Consider the following 26,129-nt stretch of genomic DNA (forward strand, 5'->3'; position numbering starts at 1 on the left):
AATATGAGATACATTTTGTTTGTTCCTCTTTAATTGGGAAGCAAACGTAGGTAAAATCATACAGTGAGAGAGGTTAACCCAGTTTGAAACAAATTAACCGCAGTCCTAACATTTCTCTACAAGTGACTCTGGGCCCAAATCCCGCGCCTCGTGGGGGTGGGGGCCGGAAGGGCGCGGCCGGAGGCGGAGCGGGTGGGGCTGGGGGCGTGTCCTCGAGGAGGCGGAGACAAGATGGCCGCCCTGACCGCTTGGAGGACCTAAGAGGCGCTGGCTGGGGCCACGCCCCGGGCGGGAGGGCCTCTCTGTGCGCGCCCGCTCTATGATGCTTGCGCGCGTCCCCCGCGCGCCGCGCTGCGGGCGGGGCGGGTCTCCGGGATTCCAAGGGCTCGGTTACGGAAGAAGCGCAGCGCCGGCTGGGGAGGGGGCTGGATGCGCGCGCACCCGGGGGGAGGCCGCTGCTGCCCGGAGCAGGAGGAGGGGGAGAGCGCGGCGGGCGGCAGCGGCGCTGGCGGCGACTCCGCCATAGAGCAGGGGGGCCAGGGCTGCGCGCTCGCCCCGTCCCCGGTGAGCGGCGTGCGCAGGGAAGGCGCTCGGGGCGGCGGCCGTGGCCGGGGGCGGTGGAAGCAGGCGGGCCGGGGCGGCGGCGTCTGTGGCCGTGGCCGGGGCCGGGGCCGTGGCCGGGGACGGGGACGGGGCCGGGGCCGGGGCCGCGGCCGTCCCCAGAGTGGCGGCAGCGGCCTTGGCGGCGACGGCGGCGGCTGCGGCGGCAGCGGTGGCGGCGGCGCCCCCCGGCGGGAGCCGGTCCCTTTCCCGTCGGGGAGCGCGGGACCGGGGCCCAGGGGACCCCGGGCCACGGAGAGCGGGAAGAGGATGGACTGCCCGGCCCTCCCCCCCGGATGGAAGAAGGAGGAAGTGATCCGAAAATCTGGGCTCAGTGCCGGCAAGAGCGATGTCTACTACTTCAGGTACCGCCTTGGGGGCGGGGAGGGGGCGGCAGGGTCAGGCCGGGGTCAAGGGTCGAGAGCTGACCTGTTAGGGGATGTCAAGAGGAGAGCAGGGGCCAGAGGGGAGTGGCAGAGACAGACTGGCCTGGTAGTAGAAGGTGCCCGAGCCCTTGGGTGAGAGTTGACCCCAGTGCAGTGACAGTCACAATGTCTGAATGGTGAGAGCCCATAGGAGGGCCTCTTATGGGTAAAGTGTTGGGGAAAATGGCTTGCGGAAAGAAGGGTTACTCTGGCAGGGATGATTATTCCTCTGAAGGGTTAAAAGAAGGTGTAATTCATCGAAACTATAAAACCAGTCACTGTTGGCTCCTGTCCCAGATTCATCATCACAAGAGTGTTTAATCATGCACATGTGGAAGAATGAGGTATCTACAGTAACAAGGTTTCAGTTGCTTTGTGGGATGCGCGAAAGTTTCTTATGAAGTAGCCACTTGGAATGCCTGTAGTTTCTTGGTGTTGCAGAATTTACTCTCTTTTGAAACGAAACACTGTAGTACATTGTTAGACTCCTAGACCAAAATTTGTCCTCCAGGGGATACTCGGTAATGTCTGGGGACATTTTTGGTTATCACACCTTGGAAGGGGGTGCTACTGGCATCTAGCGGGTAGAGGCCAGAGATGCTGCTAAACATTCTACGATACACAGGACAGCCCTCACAACAAAGGATTATCTGGCCCCAAGTGTCACAAGTGCTGGATTGAGAAAACTTGGTCTGAATGATAACAGGTTTTCAGTTTGATGGTGAATCCTGTGGTCATGCTGTCCGACCCAGTAAGCTCAGGGAAGTGTCTTTGGCTATTGATACCAATGGAATTTTCTTAACAACAAATTTACTAACTTTTCTTATAAACAGTCCCATTTCTCGAAGAGAATATAAATATAAACATGTTTTACTCTGTGGCTTGGAGGGCCATGTTTGTGGGCTAATTGAATCATTTTCAGGGACGATATATGCGTGTTGGAGTAGTTGTTGTTTGCCATTTAGCCATTGGAGTATTGTAGGAAGGATTTCCTTTTTTCCGACATCAAGTAGGTTTAATACATTACCCCTGGGTAAAAGTATATATATATATACACACACACACACAAAATACAATGTTCATGAATTGAAAATATTCTTAAATAGATTTGAGGTTAAAAAAATACAGGTATATGTGTATATGAGTATGTACATATATACATACACACAAGAATGTGATCACTACTGGTATAACATGTAAATATGAACATATTCCTGATAGTTGCTCAAATATATGGAAGAGTAGTTTCAGTGAAGTTATTTCACCTATTGAAGTAAAAAAAAAGTAAAATGAAAGTGGTGTTGCATTAGAACTTATTTTGTCACTTAATCCGAGACCACTCATTTTGCAATCTTAAATGATAATTAGAAAACTTATTTTAAACATACAAAGGTGATAATCTTGTTTTGTATTTCCCCATCATTACATATTAAGTTTATTTCAATAATACTAAGAAAGTTATTGTGGAACAAATGGTTACTCTCAAGTTCACTTGTTTCATTTAGTGCTTTTCACAGTTGTTCATTTTTGCATATTCTTTCGTTAACAGCTCTTTCTGTTTCCTTTTTAAGCAAGTAGTATGCATAACCTTCTTTATGTAAACTCTGTATTGATGTCTTTTAGCCAGTTATATTTGACAAGAACATTCTGTGTCTGGGATTGAACTCCTTGAGGAATAAGTGACTAGTCTATTCTCAATAGAGCATCTTCAACTTTGAATTTCACTCCCTGTGGCATTTCTCCTGGGATATGGTTTGTTTGGTTTTGGTATGATGTATTTGTTCGAACTTACTTTTGGTTACTGCAAAGCTTTTTTGTTGCTGTTCTTGCAGTACCTGGAAAAGTTATTTTAAAAAGGCAGATTGCTGTAGCGCTCATTCTGATGTGTGGTCACCTTTTTTTTAATGTGTTGTAAATTTTCGATGTTAACTTTTCTATACAAGCTCAATAGATTATTTTATGGTAGAAAAACTGATATAATCAATCTAAAACTTTCTAAACAAATTCATCCTGTGAAGAATCACAAACCAGTATAGTAATAATTACTCTCTAAAATTAAAGTCTGGGACTTCCCTGGTGGCACAGTGGTTAAGAGTCCACCTGCCAGTGCAGGCGACACGGGTTCGAGCCCTGCTGCAGGAAGATCCCACATGCAGCGGAGCAACTAAGCCTGTGCGCCACAGCTACTGAGCCTGCCCTCTAGAGCCTACGAGCCACAGCTACTGAAGCCTGTGCGCCTAGAGCCTGTGCTCCGCAACAAGGGAAACCACTGCAATGAGAAGCCCGCGCACCGCAATGAAGAGTAGTCTGCGTGCAGCAACAAAGACCCAATGCAGCCAGTAATAAAATAAATTTATAAAATTAAAGTCTTTTTAAAAATAAGTTTATTTAATAAATAAATTTATAAAATTAGTCTTTTAAAATAAATTTATTTAATAAATTTATAAAATTAAAGTTTTTAAAATAAATTTAATAAATTATAAAATTGAACTCTTTAATAAATTTATTTAATAAATAAATTCATAAAATTAAAGTCTTTTTTAAAAATTTATTTAATTTATAAAACTAAAGTCTTTTTTTAAAAAATAAATTTATTTATTTTATTATTGGCTGCACTGGGTCTTCGTTGCTGCGCGCCAGCTTTCTCTGGTTGCGGCGAGCGGGGGCTACTCTTCATTGCGGTGCGTGTGCTTCTCAGTGTGGTGGCTTCCCTTGTTGCGGAGCACGGGCTCTAGGCACTCAGGCTTCAGTAGTTGCGGCACGAGGGCTCGGTAGTTGTGGCTTGCGGGCTCTAGAGTGCAGGCTCAGTATTTGTGGCGCACAGGCTTTCCGCAGCATGTGGGATCTTCCCGGACCAGGGCTCGAACCTGTGTCCCCTGAGTTGACAGGCAGATTCTTAACCACTGAGCCACCAGGGAAGTCCCTTAAAGCCTTTTTATGAGACAGTGCAACATGATTTGCTTTTTACTTGTTTATGCCAAATGAAAAGACACATTGAACAGATTTGTGCCACATGTGCTTAGTTCAGGGCTGGAGGGAGTGTTGTCTATTGTTTGTTGTCTACCTACAAAGCTTAGTTACTCTACAAGATTGTAGCATCCAGTCTCGATTTCATTCTGAGAGGTTACATTCTGGGACAGGAGGACACATAGAGTGTGATGTGATACTTGTGATATAGTAGTTACTCTGACTTTGACTTCTGCTTTCAGTGATAAATGCTGGAAGTCACCTACTTATATTAGAGGTGAACACACTATTTTTCAATCCGCAGTGTCACTGCTTTGAATATTAGCATGCCCGTATACCTGCCACTCATTAAAAACCAGTAGCTCACAAAATACTAGCCATATCTGTTAATAGGTGGGTTAAGAGTCAACTCTTCCGTTGGTAATGTGAACACCTGCACACAGTTGTGTGCACATAGATTCTAATAATGCTAACTCCTGATTTAGCTTGCCCATGGGAAGATTAATTTAAACAAATCTGTGCCTGTTAACGCAGGGTGTGTCTTACAATTATTAATTGGACTTAAATTAAGCTCATTGAGAAAGCCTCAAATTTTGGTAGAATTTTTTTCTTTTTTTGCTGTTTCCTGAGATTGCCAAGTTCTAATAGGAAGGTATGCCTCTGGTTGCTAGTTAAGCAATATAATTATGCCTTCTGTCAGGATTACTGATAGTACTGTGACAGTTTGTATATGATCATCCAAAGTTTGTTTTTTAAAAGGGCGTGGTTTCATCAAGCGTTGGATCCATTGGTAGAGTTTCTGAAAAAGTTCATTGCCATCACATGAGCCCATTATTTGAACAGTACTTTTCTTACCGGTCTACTTGACTCCTGTCATTTCTAGTTTTTGGTTCTTGCACTTGCAGATTGATATTTTTGAAATATTGTTTTCCTCTGCAGAGGAACCTTTAGTAGCTGTCTTATGCCTTTTTTAAAATCAAGTCTGTGCTTAACCTTGGTGTGAGCTCTCTATCGATGTCTTGTTGGGTTCTAGACTTCTGGTTATAACTGGGTTAAAGGCCTGGGAGTCATGGTAAACTGCTACAGCTGCTGCCATAAAATATCATCTGGTTGGGTATTGGAAACATAATAGTAACCATTTTTGACTCTTTTATCAAATTATGATGCATTCACACCTGATCAATTTTCTGAAAACATAAAATGGAACCAGAGAACAATTAAAATAATCATTAAGGAGCAGATGCATGATGAGAGACTAAAGAGATTTCACCTTGATCTGGAAAGAAGAGGACTCAGAGGCAATATAATTGAGGGCTTTAAATCATGAGTGAGATGTTAAAAGTAGGAGTCTCCAGGAAAAGCAGCAGGGCACAGGGGGTTAAGGTCTGGAACTGGTATTCTACCTCTGCATTTACCAATGGTGCAGCCTTGAGCATGTCATTTACACTTCCCAGTGCTGTGGTTTCTCTGTTTGTAAAGCGGGTATGATTGTACCTGTACCGGATAGTGCTGTAAGGATTCAGTTCCAGAACACCAAAATAAATATGTAGATGCCTTAAAGCTTTGGATATGTTTAAGGACTAAGGAAAACAGTTCATTAAATAACTCAAGTTGTATGGACTGAACATATAAATAGGTTTAAAAAAGTCTGTAGGCGTATCTCATTTGTTATGAAAGGCTGGTATGGTCTTTGAGGGCATGAATTCTGAATCATTGAGGATGTCAAGGTTCAACTAGGCTCTTTCCCTCTGTTTTTTTTTTTTTTTTTTGGTTTAAAAATAATAGACTCTCCCTTGTAGTCGTTGTTGGAAAAAACTAGCTCAGTGGGCCAAGGGTCACAGTTCTTTTTTTTTTTTTTTTTTTTTTATAATTTTTATTGGAGTATAGTTGCAAGGGTCACAGTTCTTAATTGAAGTCTCGCTGACGTTCAGTAAACTGTCTTTCTCCATAATATTTTCTTTCTGGTCATCCCTATGTAGTGAAACGTGCTGTCTCCTGTATTACTCTGTTGTTCATTTCCCTAGAACCTGTGGCTTTCTCACAAAGCTGTCTTCCTCCCCCCAGACACAGTGCTGAACACACAGATACTACATAAGTGTTTGATACATGGCACGTAACATTTTGTAAAACAGGGCTTAAATGATCTCTTAGCCTTTGGTTTATATTACCTGTGATGTTGTACTGTACAATTATCTCCATTTTATAGGTGGGGCGTTAGGACAGGGAAGTTAGGTAATAGGCTTGAGGTTGTACTGCTAGTAGGTGCAGAGTTAGAATCCTGAGGCAGGTGGTTTAACCCCACAGCTCTTAGCTACCCTGCTCTGCTGCTGCCTCACATAGAGACCTCTAGTTATATTCTGAAATATTGCAACATCTCTTGCCTAATCTACTTTATTAAACTTGGTGTACCACTAAAATAATGTAATTATTTACTATTATGCTTGCATCCTGAAGTTGACAAGGGGTACATTTTAAATCCTATTTCGCAGTGAAGCTATTGTACCAAAAGATGATCTTCCAGTTAGTTCTATGTAATATTGAAGCGGAAAAAAAAAATGGAAAGATTGTGGTAAATTAACATAATTAAAGCAGTTTTTTTTCTGGGTACCAGAAGTGACCATTTTGTTCAGAAATATTTCTCTTTCTCTTTTTCTTGTTTATCCTAGGGTTGCCCCTCTTATTTATCAGATATTCAGATAGGCAACACATTCGCCAAGGAGCAAGCTATATAGATCTTCTTCATTTTAAAAGCTTTCACTTAAATAGAAGAAATCACATTGTAACTTGCAGGCTAAATGCAGCTTATGAGATAGTTTTATATGGTTCCTGGGAAAAGCTTTATATGTTTCTTTCAGAGTTGAGATACAGTTGAAATGTATCCTACAGACCAATTAAAAAAAAAATCCCTTTAGTTGGAGAAAGGAACAAAATACAATATTTATTAAATGCTTATTGCGTAATTGAAAGTTTAACTTGCTTTTAGTCTCTTCTTGATAATGCCTGATTGAAGCCTGAATCCAGAAATAAAAGTCATAGGTGTGGTGGAAATTGTACTCTGATAATTCTTTTCTCAACTGTACCATCACATCTTTTTGTGATGTGCTAGTGGGATTTCTGTTAGGTTGCAACATTGCCATCTGTCCTACATCCGATTTTTAGAGTCTGACATGCAAAGTCTCACCTGCCAGAACATGCATAATACCTGTAGTAGAGGAAATACATAGCTCAAAAGGAACCGATACACGTACATTCTAAAAATAATCTCCAACAGAAACTGATGTATGATTTTTTTCAAATTGCTTTAAAATTTCATTTGTGAGATATAGAGTCACAATTTAATTTTTCGTAATTTAACTTTAATTAGTGGAACAGAAGCAGATGATTTGTGAAGTTGATGATGATTTTTTTTGCTTTGTTTTTGTTTTACACTTTATAGTGGGACTAATAGAGATTCATAATGTTTAGCTTGTATTTGAGATTTCTTAGCCCAGCATGATGAATTAGAAATAAGTCATCAACTCTTATTTCATGGATTTACTGTTTGACTTGATAGGTATTACTTGCAGCTCTTGTCTGTTGCTCTTTTATTGTTGTTTGCCATTTCCACTAAGAAATGACTAGGCAAATTGAAAAATGAAGTTTTACTTAATTTTGTCAGAACTTCTAAAAACTAAAACTTGTCAAGGAAGGAGAAGTATGAAATAAGGTGAAATTTGAATAATATATGTGGATCTTATGATCTTGCCTTATCTTATTAGAGTATAAATTCAAACTCATTTGTTTGGGAACTTAGCTACATAAGCAGTGTGTAAATGCAAATGATAGTAAATATAATTTAAAATTAGATCTTAAGAATTGAACACTTAGCATTTGTCAGGAACAATTATTAGTGATTTACAAATGTGAGGAAGAAGAACATCATCCATCCTCTTGATGATTTTTGACTACTGTATCTTGGTATTCTTTTCCTCTTCTTTTTTTTTTTTTAATTTTTTGGCTGTGCTGGGTCTACGTTGCTGCACGCGGGCTTTTCTCTAGTTGTGGTGAGCGGGGGCTACTCTTCGTTGTGGTGCGTGGGCTTCTCATTGCGATGCCTTCTTTTGTGGAGCACGGGCTCTAGGCGCGCAGGCTTCAGTAGTTGCAGCACGCAGGCTCAGTAGTTGTGGCTTGCAGGCTCTAGAGCGCAGGCTCAGTAGTTGTGATGCACGGGCTTAGTTGCTCCACCGCATGTGGGATCTTCCCGGACCAGGGCACGAACCCGTGTCCCTTGCCTTGGCAGGCAGATTCTTAACCACTGCGCCACCTGGGAAGCCCTCCTCTTCCTTTTATACTGAAAGAATCCATAGATTAAAGCAAAAATGAATGTCCTTAGAATTCTTTTTAACATGTATGCAGTGATGTATGCATCTCTTTAAAAAAGAAAGATCTTTCCTGGAGGCCCCTAGCAGAAGTGGGCAATATAATACAAAAGTGGACATATGAAATACACACTGCAACTTTTTATTGTTAGATGCTACAAGTCATAAATTTACCATGTCATATTGCCATAGCAGTTTCTAAATGCTTTCTCTCCATTTCTGTACTTATTTGAAGACCTTGTTTGAAGTAAGTCTGTGCATAAACTATACTTGCATAGCACTGGTTTAGAATAAAAATGGGGACTTTAAGTCAGAAGATTGGGACTTGAATCTTGAATCTTGCTTTACTGTTTTAACTTGGACAGATTTTTAAACTTCTGTAAGCTTCCGATTTCTCAACTGTAAATCAGGGGTAGGAATCCTACTCCATGGAATTTTGTGAGATTAAATGAAAATACATGTAAGGCATTCGGCGTGTAGTAGATGGTCAATAGATCAGTAAAATCTTTGTTCCTTTCTCTTCACTTAATTACCCAGCATAAATAGAAGCATGTGCTTGTTAATTATGTGAGGATTTGCAATATTTTTATTTTGAAATGTGTTTAAGGTAGAGCTTAGGTTATACAAGTTCATCAGAGGTTTAAAAAATATTCCATTTTTTCCCTGATTATAAAAATAACCTATGCTCAGTGTGGAAAATTGGGAAAATACAGAAGAGTATATAAAGAGAAATGACAATCCTTACATAGTTCTAAAGAGAATCACTGTTAATATTTTGACACATTGTCTTCCATTCTGTTTTCTGAATATAGTTGTCTGTGCACACACATATACACATACACACACCCCAACACATGTGTGTGTACATGTGTATGTTCTTTCATAGTTCTTTTCATACTGGAGGAATCCATAGATTAAAGCAAGGATGAATGACCTTAAAATTCTTTTTAACATGTGTGCAGTGATGTATGCATTTCTTTAAAAAGGTCTTTTCCAGAGACCCCTAACCTCTTTTTAAGAAATATAGTTTGTTTTTTGGGTGTTCTTATCTATCTATATGTATATTTTTTTATTATGGGAAAGTTCAAACATATGCAAAAACAAAAGTAGTTAGAAAAGTGTAATGAATTCCTCATGTACTTGTCTACCAGTTTTAACAATTATCGACTCCTGGCCAGTCTCGTTTCATCAATATCCAGTCCCCTTCCCACCTCTCCCATTATATTTTGAAATAATTTCCAGACATGCTTAATTTCTGACATTTCCATAACAGTGTTCAGTCCCCAATTCAACCAAAATAACCAGTGTTTTTGCTTTTTCAGAAGGTGAGTGCTTGTGGCAGTGGGATGAGATTAGGTGTAGAATTCTATGTTCATTCATTTTTTAGTGGATCACCCTGACTTTTTAACCATATTCGTAACCATGATATAGAGATAATAGAATTTGCTACCAATAGTATACTCTTTGCATATAATTTTTGTTAAATAAATGCTAGTTTATGGAATAAGGATGATTGGCACAGAATTTGAATTCTACTAAAGGTCTTTCATACCATTTAAAATTGTGTGGTGATTCCTTAAACATTTAAGTCGAGGAAAAAGGTGGAATGCTGTCATATCTTATCAGTCGCCAAATTGTAAATACATTTTTTTTTTCTTGTTGATACTTTAAAAATAATTCTCCACCCCAGCCCCCACCCCAGCTGCTAAGGAAATTCTTTCATGCTCCAAGTTACTTGCCCAAACTCTTCATATTTTTAAAAAACTACTTTTCAGTTTTCATGGGGAAATAGCTTGCATACTTTAATGTTTATATTTTAAGCATTTTATTATAGAACATTTCAGACATATATACAAAAGTAGAATTATATAAAGAACTACCAAGTGTCCAGTTCAGCAGTTGACAGCCTTATTTCTTCCATACCCACATCTACTACCCTGACTCAGCCTTCATTATTTTGAAGCACATTTGACGTCCTATCATTTCATTCATAAATAATTATACTTCAGTATGCTATTTGTGAAGATAAGATTTGAACTTGTAGAAGTTTTACAGCCAGCCATACAGAACTCAGTATTTCAAACTAGACTGCAAGAGATGCCAACAGGCGGTTCATGATTATTTACGTAATTCATGATTATTTACGTAATTCCTGTTACTTTGTTCTGTTAAGGCTTTGCGGAAGAGGTATAAGATGGATTAGTGTTTCTGGGCTCTTGGGGATTGGGGGGTGGAGACACGCATGCTGGACAAAGTAAAATACATGGTTTGCATAGGGCTGAAGAGGGAAATCATTCAGCCTATTGATTCAGAATAGACTTGAATAAATCAATATGGCAGGAGTCACTGGGTAAGAGGAGTGGAAAATAGGGTTGAAAGGTTAAGAGAAGACTAGATGACAGAGAATCACAAATGCAGGGCCAAAATGTTTGGCTTCCTTTTGCTAATGGGTTGAAGTCCGTTGAAGGCATTTAAACTGGAACTTTGGTAATAGTGGTGTTTGAGGAAGAGCAGTCTGGCTAGTTTAGGATGCAAAGAGGCTAGCAAATAGAAAATCAGCCTATTGTGGTGATTGAGACTTGAGGTGATAAAGACTTGATTTAGGCAGTGGCAATGGAAATGGAAAGGAAGGATGGATTCAAAGGTAATTATGAAGGAACTGGATTTTGTAATTGATTGGAGGTGGGAGATATTAAGTAAGATAAGATAAGAGTAGATAAATTCTGCCTGGGACAAACTATAGAGGAGGGCTGAGGATGTTCATTTTAGGAAAGGCCTACATTTAAAGTTTGGGAGGAAAGGAGTTAAGGGGGACTGGGAGCTGACTTTTAGATGGATTTTCCTGTGTGTATGTCATGTAGTTTTGAAAAAATTGGTATATATTTCTTCGAATTAATTGGTTTGGCAGTTTTCTGATTGTACTCAGGTACAAAAAGATAATTTTAATTTCAGATTTTTAGTCTCAGCTAAAATTTGATTTCTGGAGACAATTGTTATTTAAAGTTAGAGAAATCTTTCTTTCAATACTTAACACTCTTGTAAGTAACAAGTAAACTTTAACACTTAGAGGGATAGAAAAAATAGAAAGTTGATGTTTCTTTATTCTCAAACTTTTCCAGTGCTGTAGCTTCTAGAATTTTTATTATTCCCCACAAAGCACTTCCTGATGTTGTTGGAGAGCCATGCGTGTTAGAACTTGCTCTTGAGCCGTAGACCTAACCATCTGCCGTCCACGATGCTCCTTCCTGCTGATAGGCCAGTCCATCTTCTTCCACTCTGGTTGCCGCCACCCCCACAGTTCATCCTGTTAGAAACTGGTTTGAAGGTATCCTTGTGTTTGCTCAGACCTCTGGTCTCCTCATAATGGTTTGACTAGACATCATGATTATCCATTCTACCAAAGTAACATGAAAAAATACGTTTGCTGTACTACTCATTTTCAGAGTGCAGTTTCACATGCAAGCAGCAGTCTTCAGAGAGTTAATTTTCATGTCATAGACTGGCAGGGCATATTACAGTTGTCTAGCTCCAGTAATGCTGTTTACAGATGAGTTTATAGAGTGACATAATGGGAATACTACTAAGTTAAGGTGACCGTTATTTAAGTCTTTCTGGTATCTCAATAAAGTTTTTTTAGATTTGAAAGTCAGATGCCAAATAAAATTTATTTCTGTTTGATAATCTATAGTTAGAAACCTCTAAGGTAGAGTTAGGTTTAAAAAGTGCTTTAAATCAACTATACTTCAATTAAAAAGAAAAAAGTTGCTTTAAACAGCTTAATCAAAATGAAGGCAAGCAAAGACATAGTTCAAGTGATGAAATGTTCTAATATGAACCGGAAAAATGTAACTCATGCTTTTGATTTTCATTTAATAGTTACTTTTCTTCAGAGTATTTAGTGGGGAGGACAAGTTAAAGGTGAGATCACAGGTTGGCTCAGGATAGGCAGATCTAGGGGGCAGTTGGTAGGGAAATTTTTTGTGGTTGAAAGTGAAATATTAGTATTTCATTACCAGGATTAGAAGTAATCGCTTTGGGCAGAGAAAACTGAAAGTGACTAATATCCTTCACTAGTCTACTAGAGTTTAAAAAAAAATAATTTCCCTAAGTTACAATTTGATGCTTTTAGAATAAAAGCTTAGTCACATTAAGTCCTGGTATGTCTGAGACTGTTACTTAACAGCAGCCATCTTAGAGGGCAGACAGATGATAACTTAGTCACTTTAGTGACATACAGTCGTTTTGTTTATCTAGCACTGACTTCCTCGGCCACTTCCAGAGTCATTTTGCCGTTGTGCAATGGTCCCTACGGACAGAATTTCTGCTTAACCATTCCCATGGGCCTTGCCTTTCTAATATGCTTGCCTTCATCTCCTGCAGAGGAAGGTCCCTGGTCTTAAAATCCCCTGGGGCAGCCAGGTTGACTTTCCTTAAAGCACCAAGCACAAGCTATAGCAGTTATGGAGAAGAAAATGGCTTGTAGCACGTTCTGAAGGCAACAGTGTGTATGACCAGTACTTGTAGCTGTGCATTACAGATGCTTGTATCTGTATATCAAGTAGTTTATCAGAATCTTATTTACCAGTAACTGGAATATCTGATTATAAGGACTATATACCTATTTTAGCTTAATTAAAATTATTCGTAATTATATAAGTGATATAATAACAGGGTACTCTTTACCAATTTTTCATTAACTTGGGTTTTTTAGTAATACTTCATTTCTTATGTAGTATAAGATTAACCATGAAAATATTTTCCAGTTCAGTTTTTAAATTCCAGACAGTGTAAGTTTTATATAAGCATAGACTTTTCTGTTCCATTGTGTCTGCAAATGAAAACCATGTTCTTAACTATTCAACTGAGAGGTTTTTTTTTTGCTCTCAGAAGTTACTTTGTTCAGTACTAGCCTATATATGTTATGTTTGAGGGTTTTAATAAGGGACAGCGTAATCTTTGGTTGTTTACTAATCAAGGGAATGTTTAGAATTGTAATGAAGTAGAATTGAGGGATAGTAGGATTATTTCTAAGTGGGCTTGCAGAATCACAGACAACTTCATAGATGCAGTGACATTTTAGCTGGGTTTGGAGGATTTAATAGTTTTATGATAGACAGGATATTGCTTATGCTCATCCTTCCACCTGGAAAGACATGACTGGAAGTCAGAGGTACATGGCATGTTTTGGTGACACTGAGTTTAGAACGTGAGGCGTGTTCAAGGCTGGTGGGAAAAAGTCAGGAAAAAAAAAAAACCTGAACAGATGGAAGGTTTTTGATGTTCTATTAAGGAGGCAAAACTATTTTGTCAGCACTGGGGAGCCTCTGAACATTTAGAACTTGGGATTGGATGTGTGGGCTGAGGGATGGAGCACTGAACATTGTGTTTGGCCTTCTAGCTTGAAGCTTAGTTGCTAAGTAGACAGTGATGCTACAGTAGAGGGCAACACAAGAAGATCAGGTTTGGGGGTGGAAGTTTGCAGTGAGCAGAAATGATTCAGGTTTTAAACAGTATTGAGGGTTGTGTGCTATTTTATTTTGTGATACTGAGCATATTTGGAAATCTGGATTAGATTGGGAGTTGAGGTTTGTTTATACGTAATTCTATATTCTTTCCTCTGCTATGTTCTGGTTGTTGTTTGCTTCTTTCCATTCTGTTATATTCTGGTCTTAACTGGCTGTTATCTTCATCTGTAGGCTGAATTCTATACCTTGAATTGTGTTTCAGGAATAGCTACGTCATGTGATTGTGGAAAAAGAATGTTGATACGATCTTCAGTTGTGTTGAAGTCTGTGGTGGCAGAATACCATGGAGTTTGTGACAGACTGGGGTGTGTTGATTTGGACTTGACCCAGAGAGAAGTTTTGCTGTTCCAGGGAAATGTAAATTGCTTGGTTTTCCAGCCTTTTCTCTTTTGTCTTCCTGTTGAATTATTTTTCTTTTACTGTAGTCAGTTGGTGCAAGGTTAAGTTCTCAATATGACATGTTGGCTTCTTTGAGAAGTATTTGAGAATTCTCACAATTCTCTTCTGGTAACATATCCCACTGCAGTTTATTCTAGCACATTTGTTTCAGAAAATTTATTAGATGAGACTTTGGGGTATTCTTCATATAAAATTTTTCTTCCATTTCAGTGCAATATGGTACAAATTTTTTTAGGAAACACTAGTTTAGTTTAGCCCTCTATATAATTCCAGCACTTCTGTCATTTTCCAGCTTCAACAGTTTTTCTTACAGGAAGTAAGTTATTCTTGATACCCTTCTCTCAGATAAGAGTTAGGCTAACAAAAGTCATGTCAGCATCATACAAACACATTTGCAAATGTTTGGCTTAGTTTTCTCCTTTCAGTAACATTAGGGAGCATTTAAATATTGTCAAAAATTCAACAATTTTTTTTTTCTGTTATGAATGTTATGAGTTCAAATCGGTAGCGCAAAGATTATGTGGGTTCCAAGTGTTGTGTAAATGTGTTGTTAACAGGAGTTGTTGACTTCAGAACAATTTGTTTTGAAGTTCTTTGTGATTATTGTTGGCATTGTGTATATGTAATAACAGAAAAAAAGAATTCAAACATGAATTTGGAAAATGTGTAAGATTGAAGACGTTTGCAGTGTGCACATTGTGTTGTGCATGCTGTTTGGGTTGGGATTCTGTTAATGGTTGCTGGGTGAGTGCCCAGTGGGATAATCGGCATTCACATCTGTTATGTGCTCCAGGGGTGTACCTAGTGGAGTATTATATTAGGTGACACATTATCTCTTTTTACAGGAGATAAAAAGTTCTAATTAAGTTCCTCTAAAACTTCTAATATTTCTTTGAAAAAAAATATGTAAAATCGTGATGTGATAATAATTGGGAGCAGAAAAGAAGGCCTGAAGAAAAGGTTTATGTAGTGATCTAGGGTAAATATTGTTGTCTTTTGTACAATTAATGTTATCTTTCTTCTAGTCCAAGTGGTAAGAAGTTCAGAAGCAAACCTCAGTTGGCAAGGTACCTGGGAAATACTGTTGACCTCAGCAGTTTTGACTTCAGAACTGGAAAGATGATGCCTAGTAAATTACAGAAGAACAAACAGAGACTGCGGAATGATCCTCTCAATCAAAATAAGGTTGGTTAATTTACTTATAGCAAATGAGTGCTATTCCAAAAGCTCTCCCAAAAGTATCTTACATTGTACTATGTCACTGGAATTTTGGTTGTTTGAATGTCCCAGTTTTTTTTTCTCCTCCCCCTCCAAAGCATTTTGACTTATATATCTGATTAATTTTCTGGTAGTTGGCTTACAGAGAGATAGCCTAAGTAAAATTGTGCACAGTTGAAGACAACATTTCAGTATCTCTCTAGGCCAACATACATCACACTTTTGACCCATTGGGACTATTTACAAAAGATTTCTTTGTTGATATTAATTGTCTCCTTTATTCTCCCTCTTAAAATAGTTCCTGTTGCCCAGAAAGAGGCAAAATTTTATTGTGGCGCAAGTATCCTTACCTACCACATAGTTTATACTTACCTGTTAATTTTCAGGATTAGGATTTGAGAAAGAGCAGTTTTTATTTTGCCTTTTTGATGATGTTGAGGATAGTGACCTTTAGGAATAATATTCTCATTCTAATACTGTAATTGGAGATTGTTCCACTAGCTCTTACTTTTACTGGGTTGCTTAGTTGATGGTTTATTGTACAGGAATTTAAATGAGTAGCATTTGAATTCTGATGCTAATTTAATTGTATTAAAGCACCCAGTATCTTTACAGAGAAAGCTCCCCACCTCCCTGTGGCCCCGAAACAACTAATCTTAGATAACCTTTTTTTTTTTTTTTCCAGTTTTTTTCCCTCTAAATTTCAGAGAGACACATGTATGTGTGTTGCCACCACCGTTGTCTCACACTGACCATGAAAATGGTGGAGGGAAAAGGAAGGGCTTTTCTTTCTAGGTATTTGGCCGATGTAGCCCTGCGTGCCCCTTGGGAGTGCCGCGTTCACTTGAGGAACCGGGGTGGCGTATGGAGTGGGGCGGGCATGTTTTGATGTACTGGCTCTGCCACTTACCAGCTCAGGCAGTCATGGGCAACTTTATTAACCTCTGATGGCCTCAGATTTCTCATTTGTAAAATTAAGGTAATAAGATCTTTCCTTTAGTTGTTGTGAGGAGTAAACAGGAATTTATGTGAAATTACCTAGCAAGTTCCTTTCCTGTTCCCGTTGTAGCTTCCTAAGCAGCGAGCTACCTCAGTGAACAGTGTTGCCTGGTGGCCAGTGTAGGAAGCTTTTCTGACCCAAGCTCTCTTCCTCCTCACCTTTTACTTTTCCTGGAGAATATGGGGTCTCTGCTTCATATCCCTCTTTTTTTCAGAATTTAGCTTAACAGTTGTCTTTTTTTTTTTTTTTTTTTTAACAATAGTTTGATTTCCAAAAAAAATGGTGTGGGGTGAGAATGCACTGTTTCCTCACATACTGCGTTAGTTACCTGGCATGGTTTCCCAAGGGGCATCGGCAAGTACCATGTTCAGAGGCAGAGCGGGAAGGGAAGGCTGGAATTGCCTCTGTAGCGCTTAAGTGTGGTGTTACTGTGGGTGGGCGGTTCTGAAGGTGTTAAGGAGGATATGAGGTAGTGGTAGGAGTCGGGGTGCTCAGTTTGGGACCTTGAGTGTGTAGAGGCGAAGCTGGGTGATTTCAGCTTAGGAGAGTCTTTATTCTGGGCTTATTTTGCTGCTTAAATGTACGGAGGAAAATTACGATTTATTTTTCTGAAACTGCCTTTTTAAAACTCTGAACAGTGCTGGATGTCTTTTGAAGGGGCTTAAATATTTATGAAATGAATGGAATGCTTTCAAACTACTCTGTTGTTACCAGAATCACAGTTAAGCTGCGCTAAGTGTAATATGAAGATATACTTCCTGGTAGTTATGATTCACTAAAAACCTAAAACTAATTCGTCTCTTTAGTTTGTGTGCACCTTTCCCCGCTAGCTGCGCTGGACCGCTCGTCATCCTGCACCGTGGCATGTGCTTTCAAGATTCTGCTTGCTCATGTGCTGTTTCCTCTGCTTGGAATGTGCTTCCCCCTCCCCCTCCATCTGGTGAACTGCTCCTCATCCAAGGCCCAGCTCCATTGTCTCGTCTCTGTGAAGCCGCTCTGCATCCTCCAGGCAGAACCAGTCCTTCCTTCCATAATGCCTCCCTGGTGCTTGGCCGTTGTATTTGTGATTGTTTGTCGGCTTCAGCTAGACTGTGAGCTCCGTGAGGGCAGGGTCCATGTCTTTTGTTTTGTTTTGGTATATTTAGTCCAAAGCCTAGCATACGGTAGGTACCTAATAAATGTTTGCTGAATGTTTGTGTATTATTCACCTCATTCCAGAAGTTTATAGTGGTCATAAATGTTTACTGAATAAATTAATATACCATACATATTTTGGAAATGCCTTTTATTATCATTGTTTTCTGAAGCTCTCTGTCTGAATTTTGGGGGGCCTGATTTATTTTTGTATCTGATTTTATTTTAGTTGAATAGACAGAAGATGGAGTTTTTCCTTTTTTTTTTAAAGTATGCTCTCTTTTGGAGTAACACCAATATTAAATATCTCTATTAAGCAGAAAACATGTTTGTGGGTAATTAATAATAACTATATTAGGTATTTTTTAATAATAATACAGTATAGAGAAAATTGAGAGATTTAAAGTGATAAACAGGAATCTGAGGTAGTGTTTTGCTATGTAGTTGTGAACCTGGCTGAAGTGCTTTATTAATTGTATTATTATTTCTTAGTATTCACTGGTTTGTTTTATTTTTTAGATTCCACATGTAAATGATAACATACAGTATTTGTCTTTCTCTGTCTGACTTATTTCACTTAGCATAATACCCTCCAGGTCCATCCATATTGTTGCAAATGGCAAAATTTCATCCTTTTTTTATGGCTGAGTAGTATTCAGGGGTGTGTGTGTGTGTGTGTATGTGTATCTGTCTATATGTATATCTTTATATATCACATCTTCTTTATCCATTCATCTGTTCATGGATGCTTAGGTTGCTTCCATATCTTGGCTATTGTAAATAATGCTGCTGTGAACATTGGGGTGCATGTATCTTTCCAAATTAGTGCTTGCTTTTTCTTCCACTGTATACCTAGGAGTGAAATTTTTTTAAAGACTCGTATCTTTAAAGAATTAGAAATGTAATGAACAAAATAAACTTTGAAACAGGCTAAATTGTAGTTTATATTGACTGATTATAAACTGTGATTTTAATGTATCTTTTATATCAAAGGGGAATTTACTGGGTGAATATCTTCAGGTGTGTCTGGAAAAATATCTTTTGAAGATCTTTGCAAAATGGTTTTTAATTCTTTTAGGATAGGTGGGTACAGTGGAGTGGAAATTATCTTTTGATTGATACTTACTAAGGTTCTTGCAGTACCTATTCCCGTTTGTCTCAAACTCAGTCTTAACCTTACCCTGAAAATCTGTTCCATTCTTGATTACATTGTACCTTATGGATTTTCTTCCCACTGCCTTGATTATTTCCAGCCGCAACTTCCGTCTCTTCAGCTGATAAAGTAGAATTGAAATATCGAGTATGTTACTAAAGATATTCCATTAGGTTAATGGAAAAAGGCTAGAGAAAGATTTGGAAGTCATCAGCCTAGAGCTGATATTTGACGTCATGAGCAGCTTTCTCAAAGCTTACTCAGAGGGAGAAGTTGTAGAGCAGCACTGTCAATGGCAGTTTCTGTGATGATGGAGATGTTTTAGCCACCAGCCACATGTGGCTGTTGAGTACTTGAAATGTGGCTGATGTGACTGAATAACTGAACTTTTAGTTTTATTTAAAGTTTAAGTAGCCACATGTGCCTAGTGGCTACCATATTGGACCACACAGTTCCAGAGCTGTGCCTCTCAATACAACTTTTGCTTCGAAAGCTGAATATTGTGTTGGTATTTATGCAGGCTTTGCTTTTTCAAAGAGGAGATGTTTCAGTGTTTTAGAGATAGGACCCTCAACATTTTATGAAGGAAGTTAATTTCTTAAAAAGACACATTTCTTTAAAAATTAGAGAAAGATTGGATAAAGAAGAGTACGGTGTTTCTAGTGCAGGATATGTTTAAGGAACTTGAGTAGCTTGGTTTTCTTGCTAGAAATTAATATTTCAGATGTGTAAATACTAAACTGAATTCCTTGTGTTTCTAGCTCTTAACAACACTGAAATGTTTATGAATTAAATCTACAAAACTAATAAAATTCAAGTTCCCTAACATTAATGTGGCATATATTTTATAGCTTGCTCACAATATGAATATGGTATGGAACAAATTATATTTTAGCCTGACTTGTCAATTCTGCTAATACCTTGGAAAGACTCAGCTCTTTCATCACATTTCACAAATTTGATACATTTGGAAATAAAGAGCATTATGTTCTCTTGAAGGAATTAATTGTATAAGTCTGCCGTTATTTTGTCATGAATTACCTTGATTTATGGTAGTATGCTATTGTGATTATAAACACAGCATTGGATTCTGTATGGTTGTGTCCTAAGTACTTAATCAAACCATCTAGCAGGTGTTTGCTTTAATTATTTTCAACAAAATAATAACAAATTCTTGTAGAGAGCTCATATATCTTGGGAGCAATATTTGTGCAAGTTGAGAAACTCAAGGGAGCTGGTGGTAATGGTGGAAGTCAGATTGGGTATTGGATAGGTGAATATCGAGTAGGTGCGATTTGGGAAAAGGGGAGACTGGAAGTAGGGAGAGCAGTTTGAGTTGTTTTAGTCCAGAGAAATAATGATGGCTTGAATTAATGCTGTATTAGGAGGTATGAAAAGGTGTGAGACTCAGTCAAGAGAAATTAGTGGATATGAGTACCTGATGATTGTAGAGAGAGGGCATTGTTGATGCTAGCTACAATTCTGGCTTGAGCCACTTGGGGCAGGGGTCAGTAGGAAGTAGGACAAGAAGAGCAGATTTGGGGAGGGAGTTGGTGAGCAAGACTGAGTTAAAATACTTTTGTTTCTTGGAGGTCTGAAAAGAAATTGTGGACCGCCAGGGTTCCCCAGGTCACACTTTGAGAACTCCTGTCCTAGTGGTTTGCTAAAACATATTGAGATCGCCCAACATAGGGGCAAACAGAAAAGTATCTTGTCACACTGTAGGCAGTGAATAAATTAGTTGTGTGGGGAGTAAGAAGGAACTTCCAGAAAGGTAGTAGGAGAATGAAGAGAATGTGGTGTTATAAAAGCCTAGGAAAGATTTTTTTGTTGGATGCCCATGGAGGGATCAAGGAGGATAAAGACTTTGTAGTATTCATTGGATTTTCAAATTAGAAGTCACCTGGTGACTTTGATATAACCAGCTTTGGAGGGATAGAAAGACCAGAAGTCATATTTAGAATGCCAGAAAGTTTCTGGGAAATGAGAAATTAGAAGCAAAAATGTAGCCTGCTGTTTTAAAAGTTTAAAAAAATTTTATTTGATATTATTTGATTAGGATTTGCACACATGGTAGAAAGGATATTCAATGAGAAACATCTCTCTCCTCTTTAAGTCTCTCAAGCTCAGCCTCTTCCCTAGAGGAAACTGTTGTTAACCAGTTTTTTTTTTTTTTGGTATGTCCTTTCAGAGCTTCTGTGCATTTACAAACACGTACGCGTATGTGCATTTCTACATCTCCCCATAAAATGGTTAGACTACTCTTGTGAAGCTTGAATGAGAGTTGGAGCAAAGAGGACAATATTCAGAAGAGAATGCACCATCAAGGAACATTATTATTATTGTTATTTTTCCTGTAAAAGTTGAAAGAGGCCAACTTGGCAGGAACCAGTAGAGTTAGGGAGGTGTCTAACCTGAGAGCCCACGTTTCAGGATGCTCTCCAGGAACCTTTGAAATGTGTGTAATACTTTCTGTTATGAATTTTTAAAAATTAATTAATTTATTTATTTTTGACCGTGTCGGGTCTTTGTTGCTGCACGTGGGCTTTCTGTAGTTGCAGTGAGTGGTGACTACTCTTTGTTGCGGTGCACAGGCTTTTCACTGCGGTGGCTTCTCTTGTTGCAGAGCACGGGCTCTAGGCTTGCGGGCTTCAGTAGTTGTGGCTCACGGGCTCTAGAGCGCAGGCTCAGTAGTTGTGCACGGGTTTAGTCGCTTCGTGGCATGTGGGACCTTCCCGGACCAGGGCTCGAACCCATGTCCCCTGCATTGGCAGGCAGGTCCTTAACCACTGCGCCACCAGGGAAGCCCCTGTTATGAATTTTTTAAGGAGAAAGTCTATCTTCATCAAATTCTCAAAGGAGACTGTAGCCGAAAAAGTTAATAACTACTGTTTTACAGACAGGAAGAGGGAGCAAGGCTTTGGCGGAAGATGTTAAAGACCAGCTCATTTGCTGTAGCTCAAATTAGGCATTTGTTTAACTGATTAGGAATTTTTCAGTTACTGAAGTAGCACCTTAGAGGGGTGATTTATTTCTGTCCTAGGGACCCCATTGTCAATTAGCCAGCACTAAAGGGCCCTGTGGTAGGATCAGTCTGATTACCAACTCCTGGTGTTGTGGTAAGAAGTACCCCTTGGCTTCTCCCTTCCTAGAATCTTTCCATCCAGACTGAAAACAGAGACCTCATTCCTTACATCAACATTCCTGGCCTATTGGGAAAGTAAAATCTTTCCCAAAGATGCTGGTGCTTTTTTCATCATTGTGTTAAGCCCTTGCTGAACAGAGTGTCTTTTGGTCTCTCTCTGTTGGATATAGTTGGGGGTGGAAGGAGGAGAGAGTAGAATACAGCTGATGAATCCAGCATTTCTAGGCCTTGAAGTCCTTACAGGGGATTACTGGCATCTCACTTAAGTGTGGGCCACTCTTGAGTACAGGTTTCTGTTAATTTGAAATGAAATTGACAAAAGCGGAAGTGAGGAGCGAGTAGCTGTTAACAATGGTACAATGAGGAATGGCGATGGCCTAGACATATGTGGTGATAGAAGTGAATAGATCCTAGTTCCGTGTTGAATATAGAATTGACAGAATTTACTAATGAATTGGTTGTGAAAGATGACAGAGAAGACTCAGAGTGTGAGCCCTTAGATTTTAGATAGATTGAGTGACTGGGTGGATTGGATTGCCATCTACTGAGATTGCCTTAGGAAAGAATTTATATGGGTGAATACAATAAATTCAGCTTCAAACATGCAGAGTTTGAGATGCTTATTAAACATCCAAATGGAGATGTCGTGTCATGTGTGTATACTAATTGAGAGGTCTGAGCTGGAAAGTCATTAGCACGTAAGTAGTATTCCAAGTAATGGGACTGGAGTTTATAGATAGGTAGATAGATAGAAGGATCCAGAACAAAGCTCTGAGAAAGTCTGGTAATTAAATTTGGGTTAGAGTAGAAGGAATCAGCAAAGTGGATTGTGAAAGAATGGCTAGTAAGGTAGTAGAGACATAGAAGAGGAGAAAGTTTCAAAAAAGAGAGTGGTCTGTTACATTGATTGTTGCTGAAAGTTTGAATGGAGGAAGACAGAAATTTCCATTGAGTTTGGCAGCCTGAAGGTTATTAATAACCTTGATAGATAGCAGTAGTTTCAGTGGGAAGCGAAGCTAGATTGGATTGGGCTGAAAGTGAATGAGAGTTAAAATTGTCAGCATGGACAATTCTTTCAATACATTTTCTTGGCTAGGAAGGAGAATCACTAGGTAGTAGATGAAAGGGATGCTGACTTGGGTAATCTCCCATTTTAAAGATTGTGGAAAGGATAAGAATGGGGTCTGTAGCACAAGTGGAAAAACCACAGAGGTCAAGAAAGTTAAGCATATTTGCAGTGTAATAACGATGATGGACCATGGAATCTATACTGGGTAGGGAGGAATGTGAAAGAGGTTATGGAAGAGTAAGAAATATGGTCAGTCAATGGATGGGAAATATTGATGGGTTCAGAGAATGCAGAGGGCAGTCCTCAGTGAGTTACAAGGATAGGAAGTAGAAATTGGAGAGGTGGATGCTTGATTGAGATATTGGAGATGGTGTAGTTACTAGTGTTGATAAGCCTGTGCCTATAATGTTAGGTGGGTGAGGTTGGGTAGACAGATAGGTCAGAGGACTCAGGATGTTGGGTGGATTATCCACATGGGTACTGAGGCCTTTAAGAATGAGGACAAGAGTTGGGATGGAGAGGAAAACATGGAACAGAAACTAAAGTCTTTAGTGAATAAGGAGAAAGCAAGGAGAAAGGGTAGACAATAGTATAGTCAGATCCTATGAGCTTCAGAGGAGCTCCTGTTTTTGGAGGAGGAAAAATAGATGATTTGAGAAAAATGGGGAGAAAGCAGGAAATTAACCACTTCCTGGCCCCTTAGATATGTAGTTGTAAGAGAGAGAGAAAGAGAGAAAAAACACTTTCTCTTTAAATTTGAAAGAACTTTAGGGAAGATAGGACCTTTGAGGGACAGCCAAGTTTCAGTAAGCCCAGCAACTTGAGAGAATGTTTAAAGAAAATATTGAGGGTATAGGAGAGACTGCGGATCAGTCACTCGAGTGTACAGTGCAAGGACTGGGGGGGGTGGGATGGGTAAGGTGGGGGGTTGGTTTTCAAACGTCAGATGGTTAAGTCAATGTAATTGTTCAGGACTGGAATTTTTAAGATACGAAATGCAATAAGATAGAAAATAGTGTCCATCCCATTTAGCAAGGATAAGTATTTTAGGTGACTTTTGTGATACACACCCTTGTGTATACTAAGTCATGATGTAAAGTATATATTTCTACTCTTAGTCGAAGTCAAAAAAGTTTGAGAGCCACTGAACTATGGCGTGGATGTACAGAATATTTTGGAGATGAGTACTGGGTGATGACCTATGATCTGGGGGACTTGGCCGTTTGGTTATTATCAAGATAGAATGTGGGGTGTGATGGGATTAATTTTGATAATTGCTAGAGCAGAGTATACAAACATTTGAAATATTATTGTCCTGACTTTTTAGAAAGGAGGTACGTGTACCTCTGCCAGATAACTATTACAAATGAACTCAGAAGAACTTTCTTAGGCAGGTAGGACCTGTCTGGAACTCTGAGCCCTAAAAGAACTGGCTTTATTCCTGCCTTAGTTCTCAGCCTCCTACATGAGTGATCTGCTACAGGACTACTCAGCAGAGTATGGGCTCCTTAAACACCTTTGCTTACCTCCCTAAGAGAGAATAGTTTTACCATTTGGGGCAGGCTGAATTCTCACTAAACTTTTTAGGATTCAAGTTGAGTAGCTCTGCTTATCTCCAAGTTAATATCCTTCTTCTTTTTTTTTTTTGGCTGTGTTGGGTCTTCGTTGCTGCGCGAGGGCTTTGTCTAGTTGCGGAGAGTGAGCTTCTCATTGTAGTGGCTTCTCTGGCTGCAGAGCACAGGCTCTAGGCGTGCGGGCCTCAGTAGTTGCAGCATGCAGGCTCAGTGGTTGTGGCTCGTGGGCTCTAGAGCGCAGGCCCAGTAGTTGTGGCGCACAGGCTTAGTTGCTCCGCGGCATGTGGGATCTTCCCAGACCAGGGCTCGAACCCGTGTCCCCTGCATTGGCAGGCGGATTCTTAACCACTGCGCCACCAGGGTAGTCCTATTATTCTTATCAATTAAACTTAAACCAACTTTGAGTTGGTGTAACAACCAAGAGATCACCTGTCTTATCTCTATAACTTACCTGTTGACATCCTATTGACCTTACACTTTGGCCCAAGGTTTTAATCTCCATACCAGTCTCCTTTGTCTAGACCACCGCTAAATTTTGGTTATTTTACTATACAGATGAAAAGTTGTTATGGCCAGTAAGTTGTAGTGAGATGATCCAAGTTTTCAGATCCATAATGAAGAACATTTTTCCTAAACCGTGGCTCTCTAGGAGCAATATGGCATGCTTTCTGCCAATGTACATAGTTTGTTTTGTTGTCTTAATCTCATGTTGGCAGTCTGCTGAGTTATACATTTTTTGTACTCTTTATTTCCCATTATTTCATGGTGTAACATCACTATAATTGACAGTGACTTTGCCAAAAACACCATCTGAGGATTTATTTTCCCATGGGATGTTTGTGTAGGACTGGCTGTGTATCTATAAGCATAACTTCATGTTAAATACTAAGAAATGGAACAAGTCTGGGGATTATTTTACATTGGTAATCTTGAGGTATATAATACAGATGACTATGCTTAATAATTTTGACATGGATATTATAGACCATGTTGAGTTAATAATTTCCACTTCCGTAGCATGGGTACGTTTCAGGCTGACAATGAGAGTATTCAAGAGTAAGGGCTGCATAACACAAGACCTTACATGTAACAGACATTTTATGCATCATTTATTCCACAGAAAAATTTTTAGCACATTCTGTGTGCTCAGACATAATTCCAGATTCTGGAAATATAGTAGAGGAAGGTTATATGTTTGTGGAGCTTATTATTCTAGTGGTATGACAAACTAATACACAATTTAAGTATTAAATGCTACACAGTAAATTAAGAATGGTTGAGATCGACTAGGTGGCTATTGTAGGCTGAGTGATCAGGAAAGCTTTTTGGAGGGCGTGATTTTTGGCCAAGATCTGAATGAGAAGGAGTCAGGTCTATAAAAACCGGAGGGCAGAGTGTTCCAAGCAGAGGGAGTAGCCAGTGCAGAATCCTTAAGGCCGGATACATTTAGCATATGAGGGCAGAAAGTAGGCCAGCGTGGTGGGAGGTTAGTGAGTGGGAGAGGGGTACTCGGTGAGGTCAAGGAAGAAGGCAAACCTAATGACAGGACTTGGGAAGCCACC

General features: G+C 39.4%; 1 protein-coding gene across 3 annotated transcripts in view; it reads left to right on the forward strand.

Moving 5' to 3' along the window:
* Positions 1-228: 228 nt before the first annotated feature.
* MBD2 (methyl-CpG binding domain protein 2) overlaps positions 229-26,129 on the forward strand; it is a 70,509-nt gene continuing 44,608 nt past the window's right edge. Inside the window, exons 1-3 of one of the 3 annotated variants that reach the window (XM_082416639.1) lie at positions 229-965; positions 15,300-15,459; positions 17,299-17,758. In XM_082416639.1, coding sequence (XP_082272765.1) covers positions 430-965; positions 15,300-15,459; positions 17,299-17,322 — 720 coding nt within the window. In that variant the 5' untranslated portion in view covers positions 229-429 and the 3' untranslated portion in view covers positions 17,323-17,758. Of the gene's footprint in view, positions 966-15,299; positions 15,460-17,298; positions 17,759-26,129 lie in introns of those variants that run through there. The other 2 variants (XR_014251635.1, XM_082416638.1) reach the window with 2 other exon arrangements.

The sequence above is a fragment of the Balaenoptera physalus genome, assembly GCF_965194825.1.
Source record: "Balaenoptera physalus genome assembly, chromosome: 12".
In the NCBI taxonomy this organism is placed as follows: domain Eukaryota; kingdom Metazoa; phylum Chordata; class Mammalia; order Artiodactyla; family Balaenopteridae; genus Balaenoptera; species Balaenoptera physalus.